The 26523-nt window shown below is 32.2% G+C and overlaps 2 protein-coding genes across 2 annotated transcripts in view; both read right to left on the reverse strand.

Annotated features, from left to right (window-relative positions):
• LOC108911270 overlaps nucleotides 1–16660 on the reverse strand; it is a 19574-nt gene extending 2914 nt beyond the window's left edge. The window contains exons 1-2 of the mRNA XM_018716167.1: nucleotides 16379–16660; nucleotides 4678–4830 (exon numbers count right to left, since the gene is read on the reverse strand). Of these exons, the coding sequence (XP_018571683.1) occupies nucleotides 4678–4830; nucleotides 16379–16430 (205 nt within the window). The 5' untranslated portion in view covers nucleotides 16431–16660. The remainder of the gene's footprint in view (nucleotides 1–4677; nucleotides 4831–16378) is intronic.
• Nucleotides 16661–20628: 3968 nt separating this feature from the next.
• Nucleotides 20629–25513, reverse strand: LOC108911258. The gene is made up of 3 exons (XM_018716149.2): nucleotides 25188–25513; nucleotides 22809–22967; nucleotides 20629–21328 (listed from the first exon to the last, which is right to left on the reverse strand). The coding sequence occupies exons 1-3, from the start codon at nucleotides 25237–25239 to the stop codon at nucleotides 21096–21098; spliced, it is 444 nt and encodes a 147-aa protein (XP_018571665.1). The 5' UTR covers nucleotides 25240–25513; the 3' UTR covers nucleotides 20629–21095.
• Nucleotides 25514–26523: the final 1010 nt, after the last annotated feature.

Genomic DNA, 26523 nt, shown 5'->3' on the forward strand with positions numbered 1-26523 from the left:
CACGAGCCCTTTAAAGAAAAGGTATTCGCTAAAATTGATGGTTTTCCCTGCAAAGTGAAAAAACTGTTTTCCTCACTTATTTGTTTAAATAGAAAAGTTAGCTAATAAACGTTTTTGACTCACGAGACGAGAGATGTCTTGTATTATGTTCCTTTAGACAATTTTACAAAAATCTACCGGATAGGACTTTTTTCGAGTAAAAATTTAATTTGCTTGATCTATATAAGTACTTTTAAATATTGCAATAATTTGTTGTACTTTTTAAATTGAAAATAGGTACATTATGTGTAAAATTTAATTACGAATATTTTTTTCCACTTCAATTTTTTCTCTAAAATGAATAGTTTTTGAACTGTGCTGAAAAAAGAAAAAAAAATTGAATTTTTTCCAATTTTTTCACTATTTGTTTAATAATAAGTTTAGCACACGTCTTAAAGCGAGCGCATAGTGAAATTATGTTTTGTTATATCGTTTTGGAGCCATTAAAACAAAAATTAGCGATACTATATAAAACATCTACACGAAAACAGATCCCGCCTGTCTGTAAGTATTATCTACCAGTCGAGGACGATTTTGCGCCCGAGTGGAGCGAGGGCCTAGCAATAGAGTCCGAGACTAGTAAATTATACTTAACTGCTGTGGGGTGTATAACATTTTATCTGCTCTTATAGTTCTTTATGGTTCATGAAATACAGATTAGGTTTTATTTTTTGACATTTCTTATTCAATTCATTTCGACATTATTCGAAATCTTGCAAAGTCGCCTTGGTTGTTTGGATTTTGTCGTTTCTAAGGTAAGCATATTTCATGGAGAAGTCACGAACTTTCAACTCGCCGGCGAGTTTGTGTAGTGATTTTTGATGGCAATTTTCGAAAAAAGTCTCTTTCGTTCCAGTTAACTGGTGTCTTTTAGGAAACAAAATTAAAATATTAACATTCTATAATTTATCGAAAAAAATAACATTCAGCCGATTTGATATTAGAGTTCTGAGAACGAAAACAGACATTTTCAAAACTTTAACAACCTGTATAGCACGCTAATTTCCTAATGTGTAATATCAGCATGTCCAATGTATGACCTCGGATCGAAACGCCTTAAAAAAAGGAACACCTTGACAAATTATTCCGTGAAGTCTAACAAACACAGTACGTTATAGGCATCTATCGATTATTATATCGTTTTTTAGGGTCTACAACCGTGCTCTATATTTAACTTGCCCATAAATACAAGTCATCAATTCGCTGTAAATATTCCAGCATTTACGTGACAGATCTCCGGATATATCAAACAAACATTAAAAAGTGCTTAACCATAAATACTGGCAACAATTTATTTATCGTTATTTTGTTCATGTGTTTGCAATAATAATCCATTATTTGTAAGCGCCAACGAAGGCGAAACCATGCACTCAAAGAACCATTCATAAATTGTCTCGATATAGATATACATATATACCGGGTAGGAAAGTACCGATGGTCTATCTGAAGTTACGTGAGAACGATAAAGAAAGTCATAGAAATCCGTGCGATAGAGAAAGATGGCTATAATGAAGGCGTCTAATAGTCACCGCCCATTTCGCCCTTCCACAAATAAGATCCACTTCTTATTTGTAGAAGGGCGAAATGGGCGGTGATTATTAGACTCCTTCACTATGCCCATCGTTGTCTATCACATGGATTTCTATGGCTTACTTTATCGCTCTCACGTAACTTCAGATAGACCATCGGTACTTTCCTACCCGGTATATACAGATATACAGGCTGTTGTGTCACGTTGTGATGAAACTCCCCAATATTAGTACCCGCTGTTCATTTATGATTACTCTGCCTCATGCTAAAGTAATGGCAGTCAAACTTCTTAAACTTTGTATAGGCTTAAGGAAGTTTTTAGCGATTATATTTTAGCCAGCAAGCTATATTCATTAGAAAAATAAAGTCGTTGTAATAATTATATCATATATTGCAGTTTTTCTTACGTATTATAACCATATTCGATGACGACGTGATTTACTAGATATTCATGACGATACTTTCTCATAAAGAAGCTCGATTCCTTTCCTGTGTCTATTTGCAGATAGACAGGATGATTCAGTCATAATGTCATTAATTTTTCGGACTACAGAGCGTTCTAACTTTGAAGAGAAACAGCTGATTTCCTCAGTCGTCTTGAATTTTGCAATTGGTTTTAAAATCAAACTGCAGCGAATCTCAACTTTATTTATTAACAAAGTGCTATGGAGCTATGAGCGTCGTTTTAGCCGCACTGGCATTTTAAATAGGGAGGTATTAAACTCATTGAAAAGCAATAAGTCACTAAGTATACATACCACAAACTCAATAATTAATTCAACATGATAGGTACAAAAAAATTACAAAATGTAGTGAAAACGTTAACAATATTAAAAATACTAAATTGTAATAAAACCTAACATTCGAAAAGAATTATTATCGTTATACATTTGCTTCCATTAACAAATTAATAATACATACTTCTTAATATTTAAAATGTAAAAAAATCTTGTATCTAGGTAAAAAAAAATGCAGTATTTTTTTTACACGCATATTCGTATTCTATTCATTTTTCCTTATCTTCCCTTAAAATTAATGACATTATGACTAAATCACCCTGTATAAGGAGTTCCATTTAAGCTGGATTTTTTCATAGCTCTGGTAATATCAATAAAAGATGCACGAAATCAATTTGTTCAAGTTTTAAAATTACTTTCCATCATAGAGGATGTCCAATCTCTTTTGGGCGCTATCTAACTATATTTTCTCAAAAAAAGCTACCGTTAAAGTCATGGTAAACAATGCAAATTTATGTTGCGTATATTTTTCCTCTTATTAAATTGCTTAAACATTTTTACATAATAAATACCATAGTTTATTTTTTGAAATTGCCACAATTTTTTAATGCATGATGCCATGACATAAAATTTTCCAGTAAAAACACTTAAATGTACGTAAAATTTTACACCATCACCAATTCTTGAAATACACTTTATGTCATTTTTTACGACATATTTATTGAATACTCGAAAAAAAGGAAGTACAGTTCACCTCTATATTGCATTATTCGTGACTTACGTCATTCCTGTAAATAAGGTACCTCCTAAGGTATTTTCTCAGTATCGATAAAAAGTTATCCTCAGAAAAAGAGGTGCCGAATAAAAATTCTGGCTGCGAGACGTCTATAAATAACTTCGCAAGGTGACTATCAAGTACGTATTATGTATAAAAATTTGTAACACCGTAATTGTGTTAATGGAAAAATTGTTCTACTGTCGTGGGTGATTTGGCTATGTTGTGTCACGGTAAAATTTGATCCTCGCGTAAACAACCAAGATATGCTGCTGCCTTTGTTTGAAGTATTGTGGATGTAAGAAATATTCTCTATTGTTTTTAATCTCTCAAAAATATGTACCCACACCCACAGTTATACTTTTTTTAATTTAATAAATAAAATGCTGAGGATAATATGTTAAATAATAAAACTATTATAAGTCCTGCAAATTAATTTTAGCATTTTTAAGGTACCTGTATCCACAAGTAAATAATTAAAATATTAACTTTATATACAAAATATATATTCAGCAAATTGAACGAATAAATGCATGTTTTATCGTAGTGTTAAGGATCTTCGTCTTGTGGTCTTAAAAATTCCCGAATCCTATGAATGAAATAATAGTACAATTTTTATTACAAACGTATTTTGTGTAGCGACATCTACAGGAGTTTTGTTGTGCTTCGTTAGACGAAATGGGGTTCCAAATTCTATTGGCTTTACCAAACGTATAATAACTGAAATCAAATAGCAATATTATCCGAAAAACAAGACAAAACTCAGAATCTTTGGAATAACGATTTTAGTCATTTCATTCGAATGTAAATTCTACACTAAACGCTTCACAGGAAATTTACCATAAAATATATAGAACGTAATAATAAGTACCAGCGAAAGTTAACAAAATAATAACTCCTTAATCATGAGGAAAGCGGCTGTAGAAAATAATTAACAGTAACAATAACATTTACATGTTTGCCTCTGATCTGAAGCTTCGCATCGATCAATTTATTCGATACGACGCCCTAATGCCTACCCTGTCGGCCTGGAGTACCGGTGAACGAAGTTTTTTTCTGAGGAACGTTGACCGTACATTTCATTGTCGTTTGTGCGTGTGTGAGTTTGACGATTTGCTTGGTCGAGTGTATGGCACGTTTTTGTGGCAGTCAGTAGCATTGTGTATCGTGAGCATAGAGCGGTACACGGCTTGATCACAGATTTAGCCTATTTCTGCTACTACAACGCGTATTCCGGCTTACTCGTATTACATAGATTACTACTGTTTATTTATTTGACTGTCGCCACAAAGTTTCCGACGTTTAATAATTTATAACAAAATACATTGCCACCAATGAATATTGAATAAACTACCTAAGGCGCTTGGAAAACGATAGCAAAGTAGTAATAAAACTGTAATCAGTTCTTCACATTTATAATTTTAGCATTTTTAAATATTATCTACTTTAATAGTCTTTCTCGCACATGTAAAAAATTCTGATTACGGCCCTGCTCAGGACTTCTACACCGAAAACAAATGCCGACAACAGAACAGAGTGAAACTGCTTATGTCGCGTTTGTGTTTGTGTTAGTATCTACCACAGGTATCTACTTACTTTCAGCTGCGATCTTGTAGCATTTTGGGCCAATCACGCTGTCCAACAGACCAGCGCTTGCGCACTCCTCGGTGTTGTAAGTGAAGGAGGTCAGGCCCCAAGAACAAGTGGCGCTGTCTTTGGAGTTGCAATTGTAGCATTTGAGTGCATTAGCTGGAAAAAAAAATAGATTAACAACTGTACCTACAGATAAGATAAAATACAGCAAACTTTCACACCTTTTTTAAATGCGTTAAAGAGAAATACAACCTGCCGCATTGATACATACAGAGATATTCATATACCGGTTCCAGTGGCGGAGTTACAAGCTGAACTAGGGGTAGTTAATTGTACCCAAGAAATTTTTGGATATAGTCCAAAGTCTAAGATTTTAACGATGTAGAAATCGAAATATTTAGTTATCTTTAAAGTATTACCATACGTGAGATAGTAGATTAATTTTAATACTATACTCCGCGGTCGAAATTATAGAGTGATTCATACATAATATAGAAACACTATTACCGTAAAGTGTATAAAACTTAAAATGATTTTTATAACGGTTCAATATTATTTGCTTATGTTAAATGATGTACCGCTCTCTTTGCACATCGATAGGATCTATAACAGTCATAGACTGAGTTACACTGAACGCGATTTATATCCTATCTCTGTCTATCGCACTTATTACAGATAGGGAAATGCTCTTTTTAGTGGGTGTAAACGGACGTACGTAGAATTCGAGTTAGCCGTAGTTAGAAACGTCAAACTACAAGCGCGCGCGAGGGTTTGCATATTCCGTGACTATAGTAAATTTATAAATTAAAAAAATACAATCGGGACGTTTTAAAACGTAGGAATAATAATTAAAATGGATCAAAGTGCCGGTTGTAGCAAACGGTTTGTTGCTCATAAACGCCCTAACCTATGCGATGCGGAATTAATAATGGTAAAAAACGTGTATAAAGGAATTCGGTCGCGAAATTCTAATACAAGTGTAAGTGAAGCTGTTGATATGTGTAGTTCGTTGACAAAAGTATCCGTTGCTACTGTTTATCGCGCCATAAAAAATAGTGTAGAAGTAATCCAAAGAAGAAAAAAGTGGAAACACGAGGGAGGAAGAAAATAGAAGTCGACGTTGACGTGAAATACTCCATACGTAGGAAAATTCATGGATTTTTCTTTAGAAATGAAATACCAACGATAAAGAAAATTCAAGCTGCAATAGCTGAAGATGAGGATATTCCTAATTTCTCTGATAAGGTTCTTAGAAGAATAATGCGTGAAATGAATTTTCGATATTTGAAACGGAATCGGAATAGTATGCTCGTTGAAAAAGACGAAATTGTAGTATGGCGAAGAAAATACTTAGAAAAAATAAGAGAACTTCGTGCATCTGGTAAGAAGATATGTTATATGGATGAAACATGGGTAAACGAAGGTCATACTGTATCAAAAGTTTGGCAGGATGGTAATGTTAAGAGTAAGAGACAAGCATTTTTAGATGGATTTTCTACTGGATTAAAGGCACCTTCTGGAAAAGGACGAAGATTGATTATAACACATATTGGAAGCGATATGGGATTTTTAGAAAATGGTTTGCATGTATTTGTGTCACGAAAAACGGGAGATTATCATGAAGATATGAACAGCGACGTGTTGAAAAATGGTTTGAATATGTTTCATCATATCTGGAGCCAGGAGCAGTTGTTATGATGGATAACGCACCTTATCATAATAGAAGGGTTGAAATGTTACCGACATCAGCATGGAGAAAAGGAAATAATATGGACTGGTTACAATCGAAAAATATTGAATATACAGAAACCATGCTAAAAGTACAATTATTAAAAATTGTCCAAAGAGAAAAAGGTCAGTACATTAAGTATGTAGTGGATGAGATGGCCAAAGATCGAGGAATTTGTGTACTCCGTTTACCGCCATACCACTGTGAATTAAACCCAATTGAGTTTGTTTGGGCACAAATAAAGAATGAAATCGCACGAAAAAACACCACCAATAAACGACGTGAAATTATTATTACAGGATGCAATTAATCACGTCACTGCTGAAACATGGTGTAAGTGTATTGGACATGCACAGAAAGGGGAACAATGTGGGATCTTGATACAACGGTAGAAGTGTTCATAGAACCAGTCATTATTCATTTGGGTGAAGATGATTCTAGTGATAGTGATAGCAACAGTGATATGTGAAATATATAATGTGAATAATGTGATATGTAAGTATTTAAATATATTAATAGTGAAGTGAAAGTGTGACAGTGATAATATTCCTGAGATAATTAGTATTAAATATGTGAGTACCTACTTAAATAAATATATTAATAGTACACATTACAATATTTTGCGGCGGCGTAAGCCTGGTGGTGGTGGGTTATCGATGCCCAAGAGGGCATCGTTTTACAGAAAACACTTAAAATTTAAAAACAAAATGTTACTAAAATGTTTTTGAACTTTTCTCGATAAAACCTCTAAAAATAATGGATGTTATGTTTTATTATATTTTTTCCATATTTTCTACATCTTGTTGCCTTTTACGTATACACGCCTATGGATTTTCGATCCCCGCACGCCTCATCCACATGTGATAATTTCCGTTTGTAATCTCCGAACAAAGAAAATAATAATAGCAGGTGATTAGTTTGAATTACAAAATTTGTTCAATTGAAATAAAAAATAAGTAGTCATATCATATCACTGAATGTATGTCTTTTTAACACGTAGAAATTAAAATATGAATATGACAGTTCTTAAGGAAACAAATGTTTGGCTGCCAGTCTGTCTACCAACTACATACAGATTTTATTCACTTTAAGCTATGATATATACCCATATGCGACACAGTGGATAAACCACTTTTTTAATCTATATCGACCTACGACCTATTTCTAACCGCCCTTGTGTTACATCTAAATTATATTTGATTTCCTCCCACGGCGATGATGCCTGGCATCGTCAACTTTTGAATTTATTTCCACAAAGTGATTTATTTTAACGAGTACTGACCGTTATTTACTTTTTTTGGGGTTTGTAAAAAGTGCTTCATTCTAATAAATCTAATCCAACTATTTTCTGCGACCCTGACTGGCCACAAAACTTGACTGGGCGATTGCGGTACACTTTTCGCAATGACAAGATCACCTTGGAACAGATTCCCGCGTTGTTTTTGTTTACAACCTCGCCAATCTCTGATGCGGTTTGTTACAGTCGATAATTGATCGGCTCCTTGGTACAGGATAGCGTACGGAAAAAACTACATGTCCCAACTGGCAATGAATTATACCCCCAATAACCAATAAACGGTAGAAGTAAGTAGTTATCCAAAATAAAAACTAAAAATGATTTGTCTGAGTAGGAATAATTAATACAAAAACACATACCTGATATACTGAAATTATTAAATAATGCAATTACATATTTTAGCCATACCCTTATACAGGTCTGGTCCAACTAAACGTGGAGGTGGTAGCAATGTATACGCCCAATTGAAGAATGCGTGCGCGAGTAATTGGCGCACAAACAGCTGCACTGAGCGACTGGGCCATAAATTTTAGTTGTTGACAAATTGTCTAGCAGTGCAGTGCAGCAATGCGGAATTTGGTGTGATCTACGAATTACTGGCCGAATGGCTTTTTTTCCTGTAAAATGAACCAAAATAAACACCTATTGTTCTTTGACACAAATTCGAAAAATGCTTCGTTTCCGAGATATTTACAATTTAATGTGAAAAAAGTGACGAAATCGACAAATTTTCGGAATTTTTTTTATCAAAAACTACTGAACAGATTTTAATTCTAAAAAAACATAATAATCGGCAGAATTTCTACTTGATATATTTTTTTGGTATGGGTCAATCATTTTATTGAAGGTCTAAAGCGAGTAAAAAAAGTCTTTTAACGAAAATTATGATAACACTTCAAATTAAAATTTTCTTTTTACAATATATTGTATTAGATTATATTTACAATAAACATTATTATGATTTTTTTAAATTGATATATGTTAACAGTACAAATGTTCGAAAGATCATTTTGTTTGGTTTTGTAGCCGGAGTAAGGTTTTTGCAAGTAATTAGTAAATTTTAAATATTCGATTTTTGGTTTTATAAATGGCTAAAATTGACTTGAAAGTTATACCAAAACTAAACTAAATAAGCTTTTTAAATCGTAAAATTAACCTAATAATAATAATTGACCTAGCTTTTATTTTTATTTTAAAATATTAGGCGCAATAAAAGTACATATATTAATTTCTTTTTTAAATAATAAGTTTTTCGTTATTTTCGACAAGTTCTTGAGTTGAAATAAGCGTGTCATCATCAATTTCGGATGGAACATTCTGAGAGGTTCGATGACAAACAGTTACAATTTTCCACTACATGAACAAAAATATTTTTGAAGCATATCTAATGCAGTTTCGCCTCCGAAATAATTAAAATCCAAACAACCATTTTCGATTTTCCATCCATGTGTCAATGGATCAAGAGTTACAATTTCACTATTTGTTTTGATAAATAATTGACCTATACCAAAAAAATATATCTGAAAGTAGATCTGCCGATTATTATGCTTTTTTTAAAAATTAAAGTGTTCAGTGGTTTTTGAGAAAAAAAAAAATCCGAAAGTTTGTCGATTTCATCACTAAATTGTAAATATCTCGGAAATGAAGCATTTTTCGAATTTTTGTCAAAGGACAAAATATGTTTAATTTGGCCCGTTTTACAATAAAAAGACGTTCGGCAAGTAATTTCTTTTTACTACAACATTTTTGTTTATAACAATTGACTGACCACGCCGAAAAATATTTAAAAAATATATAAATTATCAGAAAAATACACTTTATAAAATAAAAGTTTCATGTTGTAGGTTTTTGTTTTAAAAATTTAGTCGGTTACCTTCATTTAGAAGCATCTTTTTAGGGGTGAACCGCTCGCCTAATATTACAATTGCGAAAGGGAGAAATAAGGGGGATGTTTTATTTACTATTATTACAACATGGCATTTTGGAGACCTTTTGAAACGGAACAAAATGGAATTTATCATCAAACTGTTTGAGAAATTTTCTACACATTATATACAAATTATTATTTTTTACCTTTAGCAAAAAGCTTTTTTAGGTACGACTAAGAAACTCATTAAATTTTTTTGCTAGGTGTTTTTATACATGTTCAACTGACTTCGGAAAGACTATACGTGTTTTTATATTAGTTATGATTAAATGTATCCCTTTTAGTTATTATTTTGGATAAATATGTGTTACTTGTTGTTTACTAGGTATTAGCATGGTGAATATAATACTAGTTGGGACATATATTCCACAGAATAGTCGTTTTCCGCAATATCAGAAGTTAGGAGTCTTATCTTTGTGGTTATAGATATCTTTTACATACCGAGATATAAGCGTTAATGACTGGAAGTCACTATATATTTTTGCTTACCTTAATGAGCGGCGATTATCATTTTTTTTCTAACGGAACGATATATAGGGTGTCTCACCAGAAACTGCGTCGATAGATATTTAGGAAAGTACTGCTTCGAAAAATTTGAAAATTTGGCAACATGGCAATATCCCTGAAGCGAACACAACTAAAATATCTAGAATTCTCCATTACTTCCGGTTATACCGGAAGTCGACATCAAGTTCGGTATTTTAAATGGGACACCCTATATATTTTTGCATTTTCTATCTGACTACAATGAAATGAGCTCGTAGAAATGTCTTTTAAAAAATTGCTATATTATTATAGTCCTCCATTTTGTGCAAAAAAAAAACTCACTTTATGTCAAAAATATTAGGTTATGTCTGATAAAATTACACAATTCTAAATAAAAAAAACAATTTTACTGTTTCCTAAATTATTTAAATGGACTACATAATATGTGGTTCTAGGTTACATTCCTAGTAAACTAGATTCTAGATCAAAAATTAAGTTTAAATATCCGGAAAAAAATTACAACCTGGCAACATTGTACCATTTTGCACTGCGACGGCATTGCAAACTTATCGTAAGTAAAGTAAACATGTTTGTGTTCTAGTATGCGGAGAGTTGTCGATATTTTTCTCAGAAATTGGTTGAAAAAACAAATTTATTTTGGTGTAACAAAATGTCTTTAACATTAATAAAATATCAATAAAGTGTCTGCCTGGGACACTCGTCGGTATCGCTGACTTTGTAAGCAAGCCATTCCGCTGAAATAACAAGATTCGGAATTCACGTGTTTGTTTATATTATCATTAAGATACATGTTTATGTTTAACAAACGGAATAGAGAGAATTTATTATTATTCGAGCTGTAAACTTTAAGCTTAATTACATTTACTTAACAAAACCGAATACCGAGTGTTTGGTTGTTGTCATTCTCTCTTAGGTGTTTACGAAAGAAACAAGATATTTTAGAAAATAATTTTTTGTAATTTTTTTACTCCCACTACATTTATTTCATATCTCCTTTTCATCGTTAGAAATCACGCAAATCGAAAATATAACCATTGTAATTCAATTTGGATTTGAAAACTGTTTAAAATACAAAATCATTTTAGTAACAAAATAGCAACAAAAACGTAACAAAATCTGTAATACCTTTTTTCATCTGTTAAAAGTGGCCTGCTATTACTGTTTTTCCTTTTCAAAGCAGACCACCTGTAATAATAAATTTCATTCTTAAAGGTTGGACATTTTTATCTTCCCCCTGTATTTATGTCTACTTAGGTCAAAGAAATATTAATCACTTCCATTCACGGCATGTGACTAAGGACTTCTCCCTATTCATTTCGCATTAACAATTTAAATAAGGAACAACTCTAGTGCCTTCGACCTTGGTCATTTCGTAACAATTACATTAGTCACGTTTAGAAATAAAGGCAAAGCGGGGTTTCGAAGATAATTCATTGAAATGACGAAACACTGTAGAATGGAAACAGGATGACCCACAAGCTGTTTGAAAAGATTGTTCAATGAAAAAATTTGATAGTGAATGATATAAAAAAAATACAGGGTGTAACTGAAGTGCTTGAAAATGCAGGGTGTCCCGCATAAGAACCGGCACAGGGCAGGCGCATGTAGGGGTGTACAAAATATTGTAATTTATGATTTAAAGTTAATTGAAGCACTACAAGGTGTTCATTGGGGATGACTCACCCCTAAAACTGTGCCGAACTTTTTTTTCATTAACCGAATTGAAAAATAATATTAATTCACAGCAAATTTAATTTTAAATTTTTTTTTACTCTTGTTACACTTTAAAAAAACTTTATGGTTTTCAAGAAAAACTTTAGATATATCTGACCTTGACACGTGTAGCAAGAGTTGTCTGCTACAATTGTGACTTTCATGCGTTTGTTGTTATTACATTAATTAGTTCCAATTTTTACACATATGTAAACGTATCAAGTGTTGGTCTGGATATTCATCCCAGAAACAAGTTACAATAAACGTATTTGCTCAAGAAACAGAAATATGTCAAATATTGTGTCAAACTTTCTTAATTATTGGCTGCAAAATGTTAATGATATGTAAACAAAGGAAAATGTAATCACTTTGAACAGTATTTTCTAAATTCTAATTGATTTTGTTTCTCCATTTAAGCGTGTTGCTTGTGCAGATTTAATTAATATAATCAAGGTTTGAATAAAATGTGTATGTGCAATAATTTGTTATATATTTTTTGTCAGTATCTCATGACAATTTATAGGAAATTTGTAAAGCAAAAGCAAATTTTGAAAATGAAAAAAGATATGGTTCCGTCAAGCCATGAAAAAAAACCTATATCATTGCATTAATTTTTTTAGTAAACGGAGACAATTACAAAACTTTTCTGATTAGCTTCGTCTACCGTTGAGCAGGAAAATAATATTTTTATTCCTATGTCCTATCCTATATATAAATTTTATTATTAGTTCTTTAAAATGAGCCATCTTTTATTGAAATCGATTATACTCTGTTTGGAAATGAAAGAGAGTAATAAAACCCCGAGATAAGAACCGGCCATGGGCGTTGTAATATTTCGTTTCAGGTAATTATCGGGTAACACTGATGCTAATAAAAATGACAGGGATTGGAAAATCGACTATCTACAGACTTTTAAAGGAAACAAAAAATGAACAAGATACTGTAAATCCCCCAAAATCATCTACAGGGAGGTCAAAAGTCGTTATAGATGATTTCTTCAAAAATGTCATTCGCAGAAAAGTACTCATTTTATTTTAAAAAAGAAATATCAACGCTAAACAAAATTTTAAGTGAACTTTCAGAGGACAACGATTTGCCAAAAATCAGTAGAAGCAAATTATGGGCCGTCTTACGAGAGTTGAATTTTTGCTGGGAAACGCAGAACAGGAAGTCAGTTCTTATCGATAAAGATGAAATTATTTGTTGGCGAAGATCCTACTTAAGATCAATTAGAAAATTCCGTGACGAAGGGAGGAATATTTATTATCTAGACGAAACTTGGGTCAACGAGGGATATACTGTAACAAAAGTATGGCAAGATAAAAATGTAAAAAGTTTTCGTCAAGCATTTTTGGATGGACTTTTAACAGGGTTCAAGGCACCTTCAGGTAAAGGGCGAAGATTAATAGTGACACATATAGGTAGTGCCAGTGGTTTTGTAGATGGCGGTTTACTTTTATTTGAATCTAAAAATACAGGTGACTATCACGAAGACATGAACGCAGATGTTTATCCGGAAAAAACATTTCTTTTGAAACAAATATGGTGAAAAAGGAACTTCTGACACTTGTCAATCTTAATAAAGATCAGAAAAAATATGTTATCGATGAAATGGCAACAAATCGCCAAATAACGGTACTACGGTTACCACCTTATCACTGTGAACTTAACCCAATCGAATTAGTCTGGGCGCAGGTAAAAGGAGATGTAGCGCGAAATAATACGACGTTTAAATTAAGTGACGTGAAAATTTTGTTAAAAAATTCCTTGGAACGAGTAACTGCAGATAACTGGCAAAGATGTATACATCATGTACAAAAAGAAGAGGAGAAAATGTGGGAACTCGATAATTTAATTGACGTTACTGTGGAACCTATCGTTATCAATCTAGGAGACGAAGATAATTCATCAGAATATTCAGAGGATGAATTTTAATATACCTACTTTTTTATTTTCTTTATTGTACATTTATACAACACTACATTTACTCACCATAATTTGAATTTTCAAAATACATATATTTTTGTGTGGAATAAAAGTCTATTCATTAAATTTAAATAAATATTTTGATAATAATATTGAATAATTTTATTTGAATTACTAAAAACCCTCTTAACCCGGTTATAATGCTTAAAGTAGCCTCATGTCTTGAAATGCTGTTTTTATATTGTTTACTTATAAGAGAAATGGACCGAGAAATTGAAGAATTGATTTTGGACAGTATCAATATCCGATATATCAAAATATATTTTAACTAAATCTGTAAATCCTTACGTAATTGAAAAAAAACAGAAATGCCTGAAAAAGGTCTAACAATTACAAGAAGTCTTATTTTCTTAATAAAAAACCTTCTTTTCGTTTTTTTAATATTATCTCGCTTGTTGTTAGAGATGAACCCAACAAACCCTATATGACTATGCTCGACAGGGAACGTTCTATCCAAATATGTAAAAATATACAGGGTGTTCCATTTAACTTAACAAAGTTAACATCCGCGGCCATTTTATTTAGACTTCATTTGTTTTTCTACTACCATTTTCGAAAAATCCATAAAAAATAGTGCAACTTTTATATTTCACATTTTTTTATAACTTAAAACAAAAAAGTTAAACGGGGGGGGGGGGTCAAAATATAGTGAATCACCCTGTACATACAAATTGTTGGTAATGTAATACCCAAATTGTAGTGTCATATTTTCTATATAAATTATAGCCAGCAATGCCGCGACTGTGTAAATTTTTAGTACGTTTTTTTCGTGCAAAGAATCAGCCCCTGAAATATTTTTGCATATAGTTACAAAATGTAGGTAATACTTAGAATGTTTTCATTATTAAAGTAATAGTTTATTACAACAAAATGTCGATGATGCGTCAAAACGTAGTTGATAAATCTATAAAAGTATTCCAAGAACATTTTTTCATTTCCAGTAAGTATCAAGAAATATTGATTATGTTGTCAACATTAATAGTCATCCCAGCACAGTGGAAACTAATTTTTATCACCCACATGTCGATAATTCGTAATGATGACCTAAGAGAAAAATCTGTGGTAATCAGAAAAATATAAATTCCACATTATGATTAAATTTAAAATTATTTATTTATTTATTACAATAAAATATCCAACGGGACAAAAGCCCAATTACAGGATAAGTAAAACTATGATAAAAAACACAAAACAAAAAGATAAATAACTACAATTAAAACTCGACCCCTATATGACAAAAGTATAAATCATACAAACTTAAAAAGGAATAGGTCAAAAGCAAGAAGCAAGAAAAGCTACAAAAAACAGCGCTAATTATATTAAATTTATGAAGTATAATTATAAAGCAAGTAGTTATCCTCAATTAATCCCCAGTAATAAAGAAATTTGCCTTTAATGTAATAAAACTAGCAATAAAATGACATCACCGAACAAACATTGTTTAAAATAGGCCTAACAGTTTGTGTGTTTAGTACATGATATCCGTTTTTAAGATATGGAGTTGCTTTTTCGTTAGTATAATACATATTTTTTCCTCTATAGGGTGTCATATAGGTACCTCGTTGATGAGTAAGTATCTTGTCAGAGCTATTTTATACTGTGAGCAATGTTTGTTTATATATGGCCCACTGTTACAATAACAAACAACAAGGATAAGTAATTGAGATAACTAACAACCAAAATAGCCAGGCGTCTGGTTTGCTAAATCGATAGGGCCGTACACAAGGTCATTTAGGGGACGATGAAAAACTTTCTGTTGATAATTTGACGCAAACTTAACTTTGTCAACCTTGAATTAAACAATTGGCTATTATTTTCTATATCTGAAAATCTCAAGATTACGTGATTATCTCAACTGTAAAATAAAAGGTTAAACTTGTCTGATTTAAAAAAAATTATGGCATAATTTCAAATACATTTTCTCCGTAAAAGAAAGAAAAACAAAACTAGAAAGATTCTACTGTAGCTGCTATTCGCTTAACAAAATGAAATTCAAAGTTAAGTAATAGGTAGCATTATATACCAACCTATGAACATTTTTTATACTGCAGTTATACCATGGTCATAAGGAGAGAAAGTGAAGATGTAAGTAGGTATGTGAAGTAACTGAAATATGAAATTTATGTATTGAAATCAAGTAATAATGTTTCAAAACAATTAATTAACGCATTTTTAAATTAAAATAACAATATATTCATTCTATCAGTAATTCTTTTAAGAAACAATGGATTTTGGCGTGTGGGCAAAACGTAAAAAATTTCCTATACCTAGTATATTTCGTCATGAATTCCTTCCTAAAAATATATTAATTTGAGACTTTTTTATTTGCAAGTTAACAGATAATTTAAACAATTTTTCGCGTTTGTTTGTTGTATATAAATATGGAAATAAAAAAAGTGTGAAAAATGCGTCGTTAATAAATATTAAACTAGGATAAAGTCTATTAAAATCAACCCTACATTATTCCACTCAGCTACAATAAAAATAATAACGAAAATAACGGTGTTTACCTTTCTATAAAATTTTAAATAAAGCTTTAACTTACCCGTACTGAGAGCCAGCAAAAGGGCAAGGGCGTAAGGGACGAAGGTGGCCATTTTGCGAATCGAATTTGCAATTTTTTATCACTTTCACTGCTCTTTGAAGACGCAGATAATAGGTAACTGGAAAAACAGACTAGCAGGTAGGAGCCGCACAAGAGATTTTTTACCGGTCACTTTTGCAGCGAAATCTTAAAAGCTTCTAACACTTCTGGCTGTGGATGGTGTCTGCCTCTGAGCTCGGTTGTTGTTTGGGCGTTTGGGGAGAAACAGCGGACGCTGGCGAAATTGAAAACGTGACGAGCGACAGAGTAGGACTAAGGGGAGAGCGACGATGCTGGATTTCAGCTACGTTTACGGATAAATAAATATGCGTATTCATGCATGAACGACTGGATAGAAAGATGTATGAATTCATAAATGAATGGGTGGATAGAAAGATGGATCCAGAACTCTGCAATACGAATTATACCTTGAAAATGGCGTTTCTGATCCCTTTTCTGTTTTTGAATGCAATTGGACCAGCTTGTCTGACTCTATGATGATAAATTGGAATTAAACGAGAGAAAAATCATACGTCTAGTGAGTCGGTATAATAATTTGTTTTTTTATAACTTTCGTCGATCATAAATGACGTTTTTTGTGAATTTTGACCTGTTTTGTGAATTTTCCCGAAAACTCAGACCCGTTGGGCCAAATCTGAAGGCAGATTCGGATTCAGCGGAAAAAAATACATGGAAATACATGGGTCTGAATACCAGATCCGATCCTTTTTTTTTTGTGGGGCACTGTTATTAATTCCCAAAACAGTCCGTGGTACAATTTAAGTTTTTTCCCTATGAAATAAAAAATTAATTAAAGAAATCTTTATGGCAAAAGGATCAGTTAAGGGTTATCTTTCTTTATAAAACTATTTCTGCCTAACCAAAAATCACACACCGAAAATAGCATGTAAGTAAAAATATACGCATCACTATACCGCGCAATTGAAGACCTAAGTAGAGTATGTATTTTTTTTTTCGAAAAACGTTTATTTTTTCTTATGGTAAAATGTGCATTGGACAATTCTGCCCTCATAGACAAAAACGGTCTACAGTACTGTTTTCTGTTATGGGACAGTAGAACCAGTAAGACAAAACTCCACTGAAAAATGAAATGCAACCAGTGGCGGCTCGTGACATTGTGAATAGGCGTCCGTGATTTTTTACTAGGTGGGAAAGAAAAAAAGCGCCGCAGACAAAATTTTGTGTATTTTCAAGGTCAAACGGCTAAACACATCTGGAAATTTTTTGTTGCATTTACAGTATTATAGAAAAAATGATGTTTACGAACAGGATTTTCATTCAGATTTTATAAAAAATAATAGGCTATTTGGATATTTTATTAATCCGTTCTCAAATAATAAATAGGAATAAATTTCCACGTCATTTTTTATTATGGAGATCTTCGCCAATAGCCCCACTAAATTAAAAATTATATTTTATTAATAATAATATCAGAACAATAAAATTAAGTAACAAAAAAAACAGTGATATATTTACCTAATAATTAACAAAATTGTTCCAACTTGGTTTACGAATATTAAAAAATATGAAAAAATATAAAAACTAATTTTCATAAGGTAATATTTTTCGCATAATTAAAAATATTTTTAAATTTTTCTTATCTAGTTTCTTAATTCAGAAATTCTTTGGCTGGTGATTTTAATTTGTTTAGAGCAGTAGTTTACGTCAATACGTAGTGAAAAAAGTGTTTCAAGAGATAAAACAATATTGTCAGATAGTTTAATTATTAGCTACCTATGTAGGTATTTGATAATACAATAAGTAAGTAAGTCTTACTTTGTTTTGTTTTAAGGAAGTTGTTTTTATTTACTTTAATACCTGCCTTGTATCCTTAAAGCCTTTGTATTATCACTCACACTGACATCAGACACCACACCAACCGCGTACTATGTGACGCGTACATTAACCACGACGGCGCGAACTGAGACACTAAAACTGTAGCATATTGTAGGCAAGTGTGACGCGCCTATAAGCAAAGAATTTCTGACCTCACTGGCCGATGGAAACGGCGAGCCGCGAAATATTCAATATTCAATTATTTTATACTGTTATTATGATTTTTGATAAAATGTAATAGGTAATTGGAAATTAGTTTACCTAACTGTTTAATTAGGTTAATAGTATTGTCAATAGTAGTTAATAGTGGCATTAAAATATACGGTGTGAGAGTCAAATTTTACAATGAGGCCCGGCCCCAGTTGCTTCATACGACGAGCCGCCACTGGATGCAACATCGGTAAGACACTAGAAACGACGGATATAAGCACTGTTACTGGCACTAGCGCTACCACTGTTGTCACCTAAATATATAACAAGTGGTTCTATGATAACTTTAACTCTTGTGTCGAGGTGTATCCACCGTTACTCGATAAGCACTTATTGAAATAACTAAAATGTGATAATGTTAACACGTCTTTGCTACTTTTACGCTTATGACACGCACTGACACGCCTCAGCTGGAAACTGAGGAAACTGGCCAAATCATGGACCATGGACACACAGCCGTTTCTTTTTTTTTTACATGAACATAAGGGCTAATACACATAATTATTTTGTTAGATTAAGAAATAGTAAAAATTTTGGTTTGATTTATGACTACTTCCTACTATTTTGGCATTGCAGTAGATATGGTACTATGCAATAATCTAATTTATGTAAAGGAGGAACTGTACTATTGGTTGGTAAACAGTATGATATGGATTTCAATGGATGGCTGGATGATTTCAGAAGGAAAAGCTTTTTCCTGTCTATTTTTTTCAATCTTTATATTCAATTCATTTTACACTTAACTAAAGTTTTTTAATCGTATTTTTATATAAAAATAAACAAAAGGCAATAGTTAAGAATTTGTAAAGGTAGCATCCTACACTAGGGCGTCGCCAAGGTGAGGTAGGGGGGGGGGGAGGGAGCTGATAGAAATTCGAAAAAAGTACATACATTTTCTTAAACAAAGGAAATATTGAATTGGAAATTTTTAATAAAATATTTTATTTACTTAAACTTTAATTTTGAAAATTAATAGGTATAGTCTTTCCGATGTCAATTGAAGAACCAAGAGGATGACGGTATGTACCAGGTTCGATCGCTGACGCAGCAACTCGGCATTGAAATATTTGAAAAACTTGTTCCCATTTTTATTTAGTCATATCCATATACAGGTCTGGATGAACTAAACGTGGAGGTGGTGGAAATGTATACGCCCAATTGACGAATGCGAGCGCGGGCAAACGAAATACAAATACAGTTGCATTGGGCTACTGCGCAATAAATCTCAGCCGTTGACAAGTGGTCGACAAATTGCCCAGCAGTGCAGTGCAATAGTGCGAAATTTGGTGCGATTCAGGTAATTTTAATTTATTATAGGCACCTTCTATTAATCATTGATATTACAATTTCGAAAGAAAGAAATAATATTATTACAACATGCCATTTTGGAGACCTTTTGAAACGGAACAAAACGAAATTTACCATCAATATAATAAAATTGTTGGAGGACATAAATAATTAAAATATGTTGTTGGCCAAATGAACATATAATAGAAATTTTCTGCACAATGTATACAAATTATTATAATTTTTTACCTTCATCAGAAAACTTTTTTAGGGACGCCTATGAAACTCATTAAATTTTATTGCCAGGTGCTTTTTACATGTTCAACTAACTTCGGACAGACTATACATTACCTACTTATTTTTATTTGAAAAACTATTGTAATAAATTAGTATAAATATTTGTTGAGAAAAGAATTAAAAAATATAACATTTTATGTTAAAAAGTAATACATTTCCATATTTTAAAAATATTTTATTAATAAAGTGGTCGACAAATTTTCAAAAAATCCGAGATTATGTTATACCTAATTTTCGTTGAATTCCTTAATTTATTTTAGTTATTTATATTTTTCTTAAAAGGGTTTTAAAAATATTTAAAAAAATGATTTATTGTACCTATTTCTACATATAATTTATATTCCTCCCATCCCCTCTCTTATATTGCCCCCTCCTAGACCATTGGCTGGTGATGCTCTTGCTTACAACTCATTCTTATATTGATAGGTAGATACAGAACGTCCTTGAATTAAACGCGAAAATTTTAAACACAGCATAAGCAACAACTATCTAACATTTTTTTCGAAAATCTATTAATTTTTATGGAAATGTACTTTTTTAATTGTAATAATAAATACCAACACTTAGTTGATTGAATATTAACAAAAATAGCGATAACTGGTTTACTATTAAAAAATAATATTTTTATAAATCAGTTAGCAAAGAAATGATAAATATGACAAACCTTTTATTCGCCAAAAACAAATCAACGTTGTTTTTTCAATAGGTTCACAGTTATTTTACTAAATTAAATTGAAACAAAAGTCAATATGTCCTCCGTTATTGTCAAGACATAATTATACACAGCCCGAATTTTCTCGGACACTTACTAGGATTTCCGGATTGTTACAATTATTCTGGAGGCATTCTTTAACAACCGTATTAATTGGCTGTTTCAAACGACTCCATAAATAAAAGTTACACGGATTGAAATCTGGCGGTCGAGCGGGCTGTGCAACTGATCATTGTTACTTTTGATGAGTATATAGTTAAAATGTTGGCGTTTATTTCTGCAACACCCTGTATATACCCATAAGGACGTTAGGGATTACAATAAGAAAATAGCCGCTGCCAAAGCGAGTCCTACGAGGGTGGTTCCGCTAAACCTCTGAGCAGAGTTACAGTTATCAGAGTTGCAGGTGTAGCAGTTGAGGTTCTTGAGGCTGTTAGGGTCGTTGCTCATCTCGGAAGAGATCCAGCCTACGGCTGAGGCAATGGCGTTGCAACCGAATGCGCCCGGAGGCAAACAGCCTCGCTCAACTAGCCAGTTGCCCTGTTTGTCTGGAAAAAGGAGACTTATTAGTTCGGGTATTGTGAAAGCAAGATCGAACGCACTAAGCGACACAAAGTTTTTAATTCGTGATATTGTGGGGAATAACTTCTCTGCGGACAAATGCCCTGACCAGGCAGGTCAGGGTCTGGTGGTTTTGGCAACAAATGATTTATTTGTTTAATTTAATTCATCAAACTCAAAGGAAACTAGAAACTAGCAATACAAAATTTATGTACCTACATAACAATAAAACTACAATAAAAATAAGACCAAAAATAGTAAGTAAACTACGAATTATGTTTACGAAACAAAAAAGAGACTGAAAAAAAACAGAGTATTTCGACTGTGAAAGCAGAAAAATCTTTTAATGGAGTAAGTCTAAGTTGTTTTCAATGTTAACATAATTAATTATCATTTAGAGTGAGGAGAAATTATAAACAAATAATTTAGTTAATTATTTAGTCTACAAAAGTGATAATTAATATGCGATGTAAGAATAATGTTATCAACATTGTAATTAACAGTTTTGTATAAGAACATTACAGAGTACAAAAATAAGTCCCGTAGAAAACTTTGAGCTGGTTAGGTCCCATCTAAAATATAACTTGCCTATTTGCTTTGTACTTTTTCGAATCATGTTACATCACAATTATAATATGATCAACCCATAGAGACATACTCCAATTTGAGTCTAACAAACCGATATTAGTAATTACGTTATGCGATAGTGTTTACATTAGTTTTTCAAGTGTCAAAAATGGTTTAAGTGTACAGCAACTCGGGAATTGATGGATATTATTTTAATTTATGGTGAAGTAAGACAGCATTTGTATTAGTTCGTAGTAACTGGGTAGGACGGACCCAAATGTGTTCACACGTCGGTGGACAAAATTTTGAACAGTGCTGATATAAAATAGGTGTTATAAAATTTTATTTATTTCTTTTCTTGACCGAATAGAATTTATTGGTGGCCGGGTATTTTAACACCATACGCTGGACAAATCCAATCTGGGCTTTAGTAAGTAAAGAGTCAGATGCAGAGTTGATATAACCCTAGATTTTCAAATCATCAGCATATAGCTAAAAGTGATATTACAATTATCCCCAATATCAGTAACGAAAAGAATGAAAAACAGTGGTCCAAGTAGCGAACCCTGAAGCACGCCTGATGTTTGATGAAGTATATCAGATCTGTAACCACAGTACTGTACATATTAAAAACGATAGGAAAGGTATGAAAGTCCTACCAGAAATCAAGCCTGTAAAAAAATAGGCTCTGAAAAACGATTTTACACAAAATAGCAATATTTGACGTCTTGTTTGTTTGTTTAAAAAAAAATGATACACACGAGACTGATGATCTACTAATTAAATAATGTAATTATAGTGCTGTTAGGGACATTAGTCAGCAGAGTAGTTGTTGTTTTACAATATCATTAATTTATAACTTTGTCCGATTTTGATTAAACATAAAGTGGCATTTATTACTTTGAGCTGTGATTTTGTAGCACTTAGCACCGATCAAAGCGTCTAGCACACCAACGCTCGCACACTGTTTAGTGCCGTAGGACAAATAGATCAGAGGCACGTTCCATCCACAGGTAAAGGTGTCCTTGGAGCTGCAGGTGAAGCAATTCAATGCACTTGCTGGAAAAGAACAATGCAACAATTACACAACGAAATCATTTTACCGGAAAGTGCCTAAAAATAAAACGTCCTTTAACATCGGGAAACCTCCTCAAACTTTCCACTGTTTATACAGGTATAAAAGAACATACCCTTTTCGCATCTTTATACAACAATTCTTTTCTTAAAAACTATATAGTGTACCACCTCCAATTTTTCACCCCTTGGAGCTCTAGAATTAAGAATTAACTTCAGAAACGAATTTTCGCACGTTTCTAGCTTGCTTGGGTTCTGTTAAGGAGGTATATTGGGGAGGGAGGGAAATGGGGAGCGCAGGGGGAGTCGTATGCTTTTCTTATGGGACTAAAGCCCGCTGCCGATTTGATAAAATTAAATTCTATTGAAATTATTTGCCATAAACATTATCTATATAGCAAATAAATCTACTCATATGCATATAGCATACATATTGACTAATTAACAACATAAATATATCATATTTAAGTAGTTTTAAATTATATTTAATGAACGCATAAAGACTATGTAGATGTGGCAACGGCGCTAATAATTGACTAGCAGTTGTACACACTGCGAACCTACAGACCTCGGACATCGGAGATATTGCGCGTCAAATATATCATATAATCCTCGCGAAGATTTGTATCCTTTATTTAAAATCCGTAAATCATGTGAACTGGTAAAACAATGAGAATTATGTTAATTTAGTTCTAAAGAAATGAAATGACACTCGCACCCATCTCTCGTCCAAGTCAAAGAAAATGTTGGATGCAATTTTGAAGGTTCTGTGATAGAAATTACATTATTACTCACTGTTCGTCTTTTTAACCTCTATTTTAGTAATGTTACAAAAGTTTTGCAACTATAACTAATTTTTTAGATATAAAGTTTGGTGAGAAATATTTATGTTCCTTTGTTATTCCGTACAAATGCTTTTATCTCCAGTATTACTAATTATATTAATTAAGTAAAGATAACTTTATGTAACCCTAAATATTGCTGGGTAATGATTACGATGTTTTTATAAACCATTAAATATATTAAAAGGATTTCTCAACTGTATTTTTTATTCCAATAAATATATCACAGCTTCCTAGTCTTTTTTAATTAATCTAATTTTTTAAAAACATTACAAAAAATCATCTGTTGTGGATAATTTATTGTTGATAACAATGTACATGGGATTTAGGAAAAATTTATATGTTTGAAATCAATTTCGTTTTTATCAAGTCTTTCAAATGTATTCCCTCCTTGCTGTCAGCTGATTGCGATGTTGTCACATTAATCCTCAAGTCAGACAGAAATGCAATTATTGGTTTCTGTTTCTAATTAATACAGCTGTACTATGTTCAAAACTTACATTAGTTTTACATCAAAAGTAAGATAATACTGTGTACTATATATGGAAAAGTTTTGTTTCACAATTTCTACATTTTTTTCTCAGTTATGGGCAAAAAAGAGCCGCACCTTCCATCTTCGCCATATAAACCTATTTCAAAATGAACAACTTTCAACAACAATATCTCAAAATCTAGATTCAAAAAAATTTAAAAAAAAATATGACGTACAGAGGGAGCACTGGCTAATACGCTATATAAATTTCAAGTACATCTGTGCATTTGAGTAAACCCGATATACCTCCTTAAGTTGGCGAAAATCAGTATTTACGATTTATTAAATTAAAAATATATTTGTAGATTCTTGGTAAATCGATATGACAAGTCCGATAACTGATTTTCAACGAACAGATAAGCGATAAGCGATAGTTGCACACAATAAGGAAAACAACAAAAAAATGTAATTTTTTAAATCTTAAATCCTCGGTATTATCGTTTTGCATAATAAATATGCACAATTTCGATTAAAAACTATGTTTTTAAGAAGAATATATCAAATTATAATTTTCTTTATTGACAATAAATTAATTAAAATCGATCCACAAATTTTCTTCATCAATTAACTTAATTAACATGTTCTTTTGTGCATACCTAAAAATATTTTACAAACTAAAACAACGTGATAAAATTGTATGACATCTTCTGTATGCCAGCGGCAAATCTGAATACAATGCATACGTGCTACTATGTGGAAACAACTAAAAAGATAATTAATAATTACGTATGACATTTACACAAAAAAATAATGATTTCTTTATGCATTCAAACCTAAGCAACTCCCCCTGAATAGGACCCTGTAATATCGATCGAGTAAAACTGTGCTCACCTGCGTTCAAAGTTGCTAAGAAGGCAACGGTATAGGGGATCATAACACCCATTTTACGAATCTTATATTCTTCTCGGGCGTCTCTCTACCCCTGACCTTGGCTGATAGCTAACAAATATAAAATGTAGAAGATATAATTCTCCCAAATAGAATCACACAACGCACAACGGATAGCGTCTTAGAAAAAATGCTTCTGATATTTCTGCCTATCAGTAAGCAGATAATCTAACCATTGATTGTGCTCAGGGGAAAAACTGAGATCACGTCACATGACACATGACAAAGAAACGTACGATAATGTATAACCGGTGTTGCAGTAAGCAGTTGCACACTATTGGCGAACACAGCAGAGAGGGTGACATCTACTATATAAATTTAGAATCACTCTGCAAGAGGAACATTTACTTTTGTATTTGCAACACTCTTTAAATGATTATGAAAAAGTGAAAGCGGCAGAAATGTGATGCATTCCTAATTGGAATCACAATGTAATATACAATATTAGTAACGGAGCAATGTGTAAAATACGAATCGCATACGCAATATTCTGATGAGTAAGATGGAAATATTTTTTACTTGACGCACAGTGAAAATATGCTTACAAAAACTGCATCGTTCGTAATGTGATGAGCTTTTCGTTGAATATTATTAAAAATATATAGTTATTCGCCTTTGACGTCATGCCAGAAACCATAGGCGGGGACGGGAAAAGTAAGAACACCGCACTGGCTATTATGAACATGTGGGTTTGGTATAATTGGCTGAAATTGTCCTAAGTTTTGTGTTACTGACCAAAAGCCTCCAAAGTACTTGTGTCTCGATCAGTTCTGCTGATGATGGCTGCAAAGTAGTGCGAGTAGAATATTCCAATAAGAACAGTAACTTTTGGGAAATGTTATAGAAAAAATTAATCGGGTTATTTTTGACATGTGCCAAATACCAAAACAAAAACAATGATATTGGAACGTTTAACTTTATTATTATTGCCAAAAAGTGACGATTTGATACTTGGGTCATTCCATGCCAAATCGACCAATGGTTGGAATCGACCCCTTTCAATTTGGACGAAATTTGGTCAAAAGTTTTCCTTTATCATAAAGCAAAGATCTGCCAAAATTTAAAAATCTTAGTTAAATTAATCAAAATTCAAAATTTCACTATTTTTCCAATTTTTCAAGTTTATTTTTTAAATATCTCAAAAACTATTATAGTTACAGAAGTGAGCTTGTGTTAACATTTTTGCCATTTTCTGTTAATTACAAAATTCTTTTTGTAAAAAAATTGAGCATCGCCATCTTGTATAAAATTTCATTTAAAACAAAAATGATCTCTTGTA

This window comes from Anoplophora glabripennis, unplaced genomic scaffold (genome assembly GCF_000390285.2).
Source record: "Anoplophora glabripennis isolate ALB-LARVAE unplaced genomic scaffold, Agla_2.0 scaffold353, whole genome shotgun sequence".
In the NCBI taxonomy this organism is placed as follows: domain Eukaryota; kingdom Metazoa; phylum Arthropoda; class Insecta; order Coleoptera; family Cerambycidae; genus Anoplophora; species Anoplophora glabripennis.